This window comes from Caenorhabditis briggsae (assembly GCF_000004555.2).
Source record: "Caenorhabditis briggsae complete genome, chrV, whole genome shotgun sequence".
NCBI lineage: Eukaryota > Metazoa > Nematoda > Chromadorea > Rhabditida > Rhabditidae > Caenorhabditis > Caenorhabditis briggsae.
Genome location: NC_013488.2, coordinates 13,360,816 through 13,371,116, shown reverse-complemented (window position 1 = coordinate 13,371,116; position 10,301 = coordinate 13,360,816). Strand labels below are relative to the sequence as shown.

The window sequence follows — 10,301 nt, the reverse complement described above, 5'->3', positions numbered from 1 at the left end:
ATATCGCTTTCCTGTAAAAGGCATCATAAAGTGGTCAACAGACAAAACATTCATTATGATATTTGAAGCATTTCGCCAGTTGGCTAATTTTTGATATCTTTCACAAGAACCGAGATAAATAGGCACAAATTGAACGTCTGGGTGCCGCTCTATTGGATTTTTTATGGTAATCCATTTTTCATGCCAAACAGACAAGTAAAAAGTATATTTTAAGATATAGAAATTAAGCCATTGTTAAATAAAATTTTTTATTTTCAAAAAGTTTCTTGGTCAGCCTTGTAGAATACAAAAATTATCTCAAAACTTTGTTTGCGTGTCGCTCCTCGGGCCAACTTTACTTAATGCAAGAGAAGATGTGACAACTGGTTTTCTGAATAAAAGTTCTCGAAATTCCGCATTGCACATTATACTGATTGCTCTGAAAAAACACAATTTCATAACTTATAAGTTATTAATAAGTTGTTCCAATACGAACCCATCGCATGCATGAATTGTTGAGAAGGCAACTGTTGTGAGGAAGAATTGAGACCATTTATTCTGGACCCGTGGGGAAACTACGAAATAACAAACTAGCTCAATACTGAATAGCATTCCTTGAAGGCATGTCTACAATTAGATGTTTAATTACTGAAATACATTTTATCTCTTTTTTCTTTACCTGAACAAGCAATCCCACTTCTTTTTTATTAATCTGTTTAGTTACATTTCCACTGTGTGCTTGTCGGTACAACTGTCTTGCTGTATAAATGCTGAACAGATCTATCATCAGAATAATTAGAATAATAACCAGATATTTACAGAATATACCATAGAACGAAAAATTAACACATGCATTCGACACATGATACATGAACATGTGCAATTCACTGCTCCAATAATACTTACAGCCACTAGCGAATAACACGAGAATTGAAGCAAGAGAATACAAATTGGCTATTATGATCATACATATTGTTAGTCTTTGACTGGAGATAAATGATTTTTAATTACAAATAAAACTCTGATTACCTGTATAATTGATGATACTTTAGTGGACTTGATACAGCACAAAGACGATTAAACGATAATAAAAGGTGAGACAGAACTGATACTTCATATCCGAAAAGCATCACAAAAGATACCAGGTTTGAATTCGTTTTGATTATTTGAATGTCACTGAATTGCCAGGTATTAACATTTATCGTTTTCAAGTTCTATACTTACAACAAAACCATTGGAACAACCACAAAGAATACCGTAGTTGTTTGCAAAGCATCTCCGAATGCCTGATTCCTGGTGAGGGTTCCAAATGATTTGTGAATTGATTTTGGGAGAAACAATAACACTGTCCAATTAGAAACCACTCCGAGAAGTGAAATCTAAAGGATTATAATGTGAAACAAATCGAAAAACTAATTATCTTGAAATTTAATAGAAGGACCCCGAGCTTGCAACTTTAAGCCTATTTATCTGGGTTCCTAACGAAGATTTCAAAAAGATGTCCGCTGGTAAGATGTTTGTGATATTATGATAAATAATTTATCAGTTGACAACTTTTTTTACAGGAACTGAGATAAATTGGCTCATAATCAAAATTAAGAGGGCTCTACTATTACAGGTTTTACGGTACTTACACAGAATAGAATACCACCGACAATCAGGTCTTCAGACATGGGTAGATAATGAAATGGAACAAATAAGAGAATTTCAGTTAGTTTTTGTTATAAACGCTACTTTGAAACACTGGTGAGCAAAACGTAGTTACCACTCCTGCAAACAACATGTCCGTGAGAAAAAAAAAGAAGTGAATTTCAGAGATCAGAGGAGAATGTGTGCCGAAACAAAATGAGATTGACTTTTTGATACTCGAATTTTACGAAAGTGACTTTTGAAATGTTTTAAAGGGTATTCCAATGCTTTCTAGCGAAAATCTGATTCATTATTTTAAAGGTGGGGGGACAGGAGATTTTACGGGGGATTTTTGGGGCCAGAGTATGCATTCTACCGTGACGGTGTACAACGCTTAATGTCACTCTGCGTACAGCGGTCGTCCTCGCCTTTATGTATGCAATCGGGCGTGCGCTTTCTCTTTGCCCGTGTAGCTCAGTCGGTAGCGGCGCCGCACCCTCAATCCTCGTCCCACACGTTCAACTCCTCGAGAGGCATATTTAAAAGAAATTTCGAGAACATTATTTTTTTCATGTCCCCCCACCTTTAATAAATTGATTTTAGAAGGTTGAAAAAATAGAGAAACAGCAAATCAGGTGAGATCTAATTTCTTTTTATCCCATTTAGTTGTTTGGAAACACGAGAATCTATTATACTTGAGAATCGAAGGAATTCCTCGAACATTTATCAGAGATGTGTCTGGCGCAAAGAAACTACACTGAATTCTTAGAACTTAGGTTCAGGACGTACGATTAAATTACTCAATAACACACTTGACTAGACGGGTCGAATCAGAGATTACTGGCAGTAAAAAAATGGTGAATGTGATCTGATTACTCCAATTCGAAATTAAAAAGACAGATGCTTTTTACAGAGGAAGTTTTTTGGGGAAATGCTTTCCAATTTTGCATGATCAGGCTAATATTTTTTTTTCTGGTAATTGGTTTTCAATTTGAAACATACTACTCATTTCACATTTTCAGTATAGTAACAGTGTGTCAACTTTGAGCTCAATTATCTCGATTCCTGCGAAAGATATCGAAAATGTGTCAACTAACAAAATTGCTATCAGAATATTATCAATGTTTTATCAGTTGACAAATTTTTGATATCTTTCCCAGAAAATTGCAAAAAGTGTGTTCATAGTTGACGGTTTGGGTAGGCTTCTATTAGGGGAAATGCGGAAATTTTGCATACCAAGTGACTATGAAAATGGGAGACATAAAGTAAACTAGTGATTAAAAGATAAACCGGGGAAATTGATGAAAAAAAATAGGACTCTCCTCTAGAATGAGTAGGCCGATAACAGCTAGTCAAACCCTGGCATTTTCTACCGCCTATAGTATACCATTATCTGTAAGTTTAAGTTTCAGAGAGCATTTTTTTTTCGTTTTTCAATGTGTTTGAAATACTTTGGTCAAGTTGAACATAATTCCTAGGATTCTAAAATTAAAAATAGTTGACACCATAAAAAATCGAATGTATAATGATGAATTTAACATTTTATTAACATCACTCTCAATCAAGCCCCATTGATGAAGTCCACAATGAACTTCTGATGCTTTCGAACGTCAGTGTTGATCTGGGATCTTGGTTCGGAGCCTCCGATCAGTTGAACACAATCGGATCCATATGAGACGATAGCGATGATGAATTCACGAGACGATTCAGTTTGATGAAATGTCAGACCACCTCCACTGTCCCCCTGAAAAAGAATGGAATGAAGCTGAGAAGTGAGGATTGAACTAACAGAGCACACATTCTTGTCTTCTTCTTCCGCAGTACAGAACGAATCGAATGGAACGGATGTTCCCCAGTTATCTTCGCAAGTAGACAGAGATTCCGGTACTGGAAATTTTTTTAGTATTCAGTGTTACCGTTTGAGATAGAAGCCTATTAAAATGGTCAACTTTGAGCTCAATTATCTCGATTCCTGTCAAAGATATTTAAAACTTGTCAACTGATAAATTATTTATCAGCATTTCCCCAATATTTTATTAGTTGGAAAATGATTGCTGTCATTCGCAGGAATCGAGATAATTGAGATCAAAGAGCGAATGCAGTAACCAATTTAAGCATACCTAGAGTCAGCACTTGAATCATTGGAAATGCACTGTTATCAAAGCCTTTCCCTGGATCAGATCCCCATCCAAAAGATGTTACAGTGGTCCCCTCCTGAATTTTTGTTTCCGGTAGGAATGGAAGACAGGCATAGTTGGCACCCTCCACGTCATCTACAGTACTCTCCAATTCCAAAATCACAATATCGTTTCCTTGTTCACAGTGGGTTTTGTAGAAATCTCCCATTATGAATCTGAAACCAGGAGCTTAACATACCTTGAATCCTGTAATTGAAGGGACCCCACACTGTCAAGTTTGAGCTCAATTATCTCAATTCCTACGCAAGATATCAAAAAATTGTCAACTGATACAATGTTTTTGAGATTACGATGAACAATATATCAATTGATAACTTTTTCATATATTTTACAGGAGCCGAGATAAATTGACTCAAAATAAAAAGTTTAGGGCCCTTCTATTACAGGTATTACGGTACTTACACAGAACAAGATGAGACCGACAATCAGATCTTCAGACATGGTTAGATGAATCAAAATGATTTACTTACCTAGACACTTTGAGAGTGATTCCATTCTGTCTTTCATTAACACAACCGAATTTTTCCGACTTTCTGGTACACATTGCTCCCACTGTCACCTGGGTTCGTTTCAAGATTTCTGAATCGGTGAATCTCTGATTTCTAGAATATCCTGATTATGGTAGTCCACGTTACTCTTTATAAACCTACTCTTCACAGTATCTTCCAGACATACTATTCTCTTCTCCACCTGGTTTTACAGCTCCAAATTTCTTTTGGAAGCAATGAGCAGCTGTTAGAACGTGCTTAGCAGTTATCAAGGTGCCCCCACATATCACTTCATAGTCACCACCTCCAGCTTGAACCCGAATTTGAGCAGCCCATGGAGCAAGATGAGTTGGGTTTCCAGTGTTACCATCAGCATCGGTCAACATAAAACTGGTATAAGTTGACTGACGACCACATATATCCGGATCTAAAAACATAGGAAACTTTCTCGATAGTTCATTTATCTTTTCCTACTGTAATGCTTTACTTTTAAAGCTGCTGCATCAGTGATTGCACACTGGACCAGTAGCCAGATAACCACACGTAGCATTGAAATTTGAACGCCCGCTGAAAAACAAAGTGTCGATTTACGCTAAACCAAGTGTGAGGCGGAATTACGGAGTGTCGTAAGTACTAAAAATTTCACATATTTCGTCTCAAAAACCAAGAAAAAAACTATAATGAACAGATCGAGGACAAATAAGGATATTTTAGACAAATTCCTGCAAAAATCCAAAAGGAGAGAAGTCGCAACTGCGGAAAAAGAAGAAGTGAGTAATTGTGAGTTAATTTTATTATTAATTAAAAGTCAAATCATTTTTCAGATAGCTATGCGATAGTCAGAAATATTCCACAAAAGCTCCATTCGAAAGATTTACGAAATTATTTTAAACGATTTATTGAAGCTGGCAGATTTGAATGCTTCCATTATCGTCATCGGCCGGAACTTCAGTCTGAAGCGGTTAGATTTCGATTCCTCGAAAATTCAAACTGAAAACGCTTTTTCAGGAAGGAAAAGAAGTAACCAAAAGCAACACGTGCTGCTGTATAGTCGCGTTGAAGTCAGAAAAGGATCGCGAGGAATTCATCCAAGAGTTTCATAAAAGGAACTGGCAAAATTCGGCAGGTTCGGATGTTCCTCGAAGATGCTTCGTGGATCGATTAAAAGTTCAAGGGCCTAATGGAGAAGGTTCCTCAGGGTCTATTTCAATTGCTGATCTGAAGGAAATGATCGAACTGAAGCCGCCAGCAGTGATGCCAAATGGAAATATTGGAACACCGAGCCAATACTTTTTGGAGCAAATTCGAATGTGCCGTTTACCAGCTTCTGTTATCGCGAAACTCGGAATTCAAACTCAGAAAAAGAAGAAGAAGTTTGGGGAAGTACCGTTTGAGTATGGAACAACTACACCATCGTCTAGTTTGAAAGAGTACTACAAAACTATTGAAGATGTTGCTGATGAAGAGGAAGACCCCACTGAAAAAGTGAGAAGAGTTCAGAATCCAGAGGATAATGATGAGGGGAAGGATGATGATGATGACCAATGTGAAGAGTGGGAACGTCACGAGGCGTTACATGAAGACGTCACAGAACAGGATAGGACGAAACCAAAGAAATATGAAGAGGAAATGGAGGTGACATGGGAGAAGGGAGGTCCTGGACTCGTATGGTACACCGATAAAAATTACTGGGATGAAACGGAAAAAGGTACCGATTGCGATTGGGCTTGGGCTGACGATTGGGACGTAGACTATTCGGTTTACTACGAAGGAAAATCAGCAGGTGATATGGATGCGAGGGCGGCGATTGAGATGAAAAACGACGAACTTTTGAGGCATGTGAATTCCCATCGTCAGTTTCTTTTATCTATTTCATTCTTTTTTCAGGTCTGGGAAACTCGAGCAGTCGGTATTCACGAGGAAGAAAACGACACAGCCTCAAATGGGAAAGAGAAGAAAAAGAAGGAATAGTGATGGCGGGGGTCCTGTAGAGAAGGCTGCGGAGAATCTTCGAAATGGTGTTGGAGGAACGATGCTCACAAAGTCAGTTTCATTTCTATCCTTTAGTCTTTAAATTCGTAATTTTTAGAATGGGCTGGAAACCAGGATGTGGTCTCGGCAAAAGGGAGCAGGGAAAAGTGGTTCCCGTAGCCGTTTATGTAGAAGAGGACGGTCAGAGCACCAGGGAGAAGGCAGGAATTGGTTATCTAGGAGAGAAGATTTCCAGGGTTGTTCAGAAGCAACCAGTTCGCCATATTATAGCTTCTGTGTAAGTTTTATATTCGATGAGTCACCCGTCTTTAAGTTTTATTTCAGTTTTGATAAAGCTATCGACCCAGTTCACGAGGAACACAAAGAGAGTGGAGATACCACGGCGAGCGAAATCCTTTTCCGAAGATCAAAAGACACTAAAATGAAGTACCGACATCACCTGTAAATTGTATATATTGTCGAATTAAAAAAAGTTTGACCTGAGAATTTGAAAGGCGTCGTTTTTTTTTATCTATGAAAAAGTGCGGCAAAAACGTAATATTTCAGACTTTTGGCTCGTTCGAGCTTTTGGGACAAGGCACCTTCGGAGGGTCTTTCTATTACGGGTGTCCTTCAATTAGAGGGGCCCTTCTATTTTTCCGGGCGTTTTTCCAAATTTTTTTGGTGATTTCTCGTTCAAAATTCTTTAAAATCTCTCTCGGAGGGCATTTTTAATAGAGTGGGCATTTTATGAAAGGGCGCTTTTAATACAGGTTTCACAGTAAGCCCATTTATCGGCAACTTTAGTGTGTCACATCCATCATTATTCATAAAAACTCTGAATAAGAACACCCCCAGAAGTACATCTTCTAGATGCATCTCGTTGTTTTCGTGTTATTCGAAATTATTCGTATTCATGACGCATGCACGTCCCACGCGGACCTCGTTTTGACGAAACAACTCTTCGTCTCTCACAACAGCGCCAATCAATAGGGCTCTCTCGCCGTCTGCGCTCTTGCCGACCGCGACGCATCCGAAGGAACTGAGAAGTCACATGATTTTTTCGAAACAATCAAAATAGTTTATATTTTATTAATTCTTTTTTGTCTTCGTTGCCGACATGATTCTGTACATGAAAATGTTTTTAGACTTTGATAAAAGTCAAAACTATAAAAGTTACAAATAATGAAAGCATGGTGCGCGCTCTTTGCGGTCACACACATCTCTGCGTCTCTACGTCAGTATATAAACCCTGCCACACCGCCCGCTCGTTCAGTCGACTTTCTGTTCTCTCTGCCGCACGTCGTTTTCGTTGCCGCTGCTATTTTTCTCCTTTCTCAACTCTATCTTTGAAGAATAATGTATGGATTCGAACCTTCGTCTTCATCATCGTCGTCATCTGATGACGATTCCTTCGTGACTACCGAGATGCGCCCAACGGACCTTCTGACCCTGGCAATGAAGAAGCGCCGAGCACTGTACAACAAGAAAGAGAGGAACATGCGATGTGAGGTTTTGCAAACCTCGTTTATTTCTAGTTTGTGTAAGCATATGGGGGAGAGTCGGAAACGCCGTAGGCGTGGGGGAAAGAAGCGCTCTTCGAGCATCAGTTCTACGAATGTTTCTAGTACCTACTCTGACATGACACCCGATAGGGTGAATCCCGTTTACAACGTCGAACCTTTGGTTCAGAATGATCATCAGCTGTGTTTCGACGAGCCAGCCAAGAAGAAAGCCAAGGACAGCTACATGGACCCATTCGGATTGGAGGAATTCTTCAAGAACATCGGTTCAAAGGCAATAAAAGGTGAGTATCGCTTCTATGCTGGCGGGGGCTCAGTGGTCAGGTTTGTTATTATTGGGGACTCTAGGGCATGGCTAAGCTAATAAAATTGGTTCTCAAGGTATCCTACTGCGCTAACGGCGGACAAGTCACCATTCGCAACGGATCGTTCCAGTCCAGATGACCCAATTCGAGTACTGTTATTATTTTTTGAAGTAGATGAAATTCTATGTGTGTGTCACGAATTTCATTGAGCTTTACCAATCAGCCAAGTCAATACATATAGTCAACTTTTTTTTTCAGGGACGTCGCCGGATCCGCTCACCAACACTGCTTGAGGACACAATGGAGTCACCATGTATAGGATTAATCAATCTCATGTTACGAGTCAATCCGTCTCAGTGGACGAAATCAAATAAAACTGGTTTTTCTTTTATTCCCGTCTCAATGATCATTATAGAACGTCGTAACGACTTCAAGAACAACTACAATCAAAAGCAACACGAAACGCGCAGTTTTGGGGACTGGTATTCATGTGCAATAGTTTTTCCCTTTTCATCCTAACATAACCGATAATTGGTCGGTTTGCAGATATCCGGTGAACCAGATTTGAACATAAACCAACAAGGCATATTGCTCACTTCTTACTCGACCCTTTCTCATAGGCACCCTATTCATGACCCACGACCCAGCGTTGTACAAAAGACAGTTCAAGGTTGCCGAGAAACTCTGAAGCTCTAGGAACGGTGATCGGTATCTATGTGACATAGTTTATTTGTAACCGGAGTGTCACTACAGAAAAGCCTACTTGCAGATTTGACTTGTGAAAACGTTTGAGGGATCTTGACTCAACGTCTCCCTGTGTCCCAATCCCCTTTTGAATCGATGTTTGTGTGAAGAGCTTGAACTCGCGCAGAAGAGATCAGAACGTTCATGTTTCAAGTGGCTGTTAAAGCAAGTTAGGATTGATGCCATACGCTAAAAAATTCAGGAACGCGCTGAGCTGAGTTCTGATGAAAAAGTTTGAAGCACGTGGTAACTCGAGGGCTGTATGTGGGGGGTAACAGCTAATCTCACGACCAGTTTAGCTCTTCTTTGTCCGCCTTTTCCGATATGCCGACCCCTGTTCAAATAAAAAAGTCATGCTACTCTACTGTGCCTATCGTCTACAACAGGAGCAGTTGGACAGCACACCGATCTGATGGGGGATCAATTGGTTGCGAAAACTTCATATGCCGACCGGTAGATGATTCTTCGACATGCCAACTTCAGTCTGGATTTACAAAATTTTCTGGAATCATCTCCGTTCTTTTCTCTAATCCGTATCCCGCATTCGACGGCTTCTCTGCCTATGACACTAGGGTTAATCCCGAAAATGCGCTTTGAATCGCTGTGGCAACGAAAGCTATCAATAAAACTGGGGGAATTCACAACATGCCGAATCAAAGATGAAATCGGTTTCCACACTTGTTTCTTCGGATGCTATAAATGAATCACACAAAACTCATGCGGCTTGCGAGGCACTGCTCTTGTCCCAATTTAGTATTATTTGTGAAGGTAAGCATACGCGAGCTTTCATATGAAGTTTGCAGCTATGTGAAATGCAAGGAAGATGCTGCGCGTCAGAATTTCAACAAAGTTACAATAGTAATGAAGATAATGATGTGTCAAAAGAAATCGGTGTCCCATTAAATGAATGTTCTTGTCGCAAATGATTTGGGGATCTAACATTGGTAAGGCGTGTCAGTATCCGTATCTTGAAACGTCCAAGCTATCTTTTACAGAGAACAGTGGGGAAACAAGTAATATTGCGCACTTTGATAAACAGTTCAACATGAAAAAAACTGATGCTTTCTCGGAAAATGGCGAATTCGTTTATGCAGCAATGTAGCAGGGGAATTTTCAGCCACAAATTCAGATAACGTCGTCAGGATTCTTTTCGTTGAGCGATTTGCGTGTCTGGCCTCGATGTAGAGTCGTACAGTGATGTTCGGATACCAATGGTTACAGAGCTAGAATGAGCAGGAGCAGAAACAGGTGGAGTACCGATTCTTCGGCCGGTGGTGCAGAATGAGAAGGGAGACGTAACTCGGAAATCGACCGGTTCAAAAGTGCAACGGATGATGAGAATGGAAAATTCGGATGGTTTTCGGCTTTAAGTGTAGATAGGATGCAGCTGAATGAAAGTAATCTGGTGGAAGGTGCTAGGATTGTTGGGTACTGAATGTGAAAAAAAGAATAGAATCATGAGAC

General features: G+C 39.7%; 4 protein-coding genes across 4 annotated transcripts; 2 read left to right on the top strand and 2 right to left on the bottom strand.

The window, feature by feature from the left end:
• Positions 1-297: 297 nt before the first annotated feature.
• CBG19260 lies at positions 298-1,652 on the bottom strand (the record flags this gene model as incomplete). Its single annotated transcript, XM_045237986.1, has 6 exons — positions 298-418; positions 476-606; positions 659-965; positions 1,009-1,155; positions 1,204-1,358; positions 1,614-1,652. The coding sequence occupies 6 exons, from the start codon at positions 1,650-1,652 to the stop codon at positions 298-300; spliced, it is 900 nt and encodes a 299-aa protein (XP_045096733.1).
• A 1,517-nt stretch (positions 1,653-3,169) lies between these two features.
• Positions 3,170-4,844, bottom strand: Cbr-try-5 (the record flags this gene model as incomplete). The annotated part of the gene is made up of 6 exons (XM_002637488.2): positions 3,170-3,352; positions 3,398-3,495; positions 3,729-3,961; positions 4,277-4,408; positions 4,457-4,721; positions 4,838-4,844. The coding sequence occupies 6 exons, from the start codon at positions 4,842-4,844 to the stop codon at positions 3,170-3,172; spliced, it is 918 nt and encodes a 305-aa protein (XP_002637534.2).
• Positions 4,845-4,974: 130 nt separating this feature from the next.
• On the top strand, positions 4,975-6,731 carry CBG19258 (the record flags this gene model as incomplete). The annotated part of the gene is made up of 6 exons (XM_002637487.1): positions 4,975-5,074; positions 5,119-5,255; positions 5,303-6,150; positions 6,182-6,337; positions 6,384-6,563; positions 6,611-6,731. The coding sequence occupies 6 exons, from the start codon at positions 4,975-4,977 to the stop codon at positions 6,729-6,731; spliced, it is 1,542 nt and encodes a 513-aa protein (XP_002637533.1).
• Positions 6,732-7,624: 893 nt separating this feature from the next.
• On the top strand, positions 7,625-8,386 carry Cbr-tos-1 (the record flags this gene model as incomplete). Its single annotated transcript, XM_002637486.1, has 2 exons — positions 7,625-8,072; positions 8,352-8,386. The coding sequence occupies 2 exons, from the start codon at positions 7,625-7,627 to the stop codon at positions 8,384-8,386; spliced, it is 483 nt and encodes a 160-aa protein (XP_002637532.1).
• Positions 8,387-10,301: the final 1,915 nt, after the last annotated feature.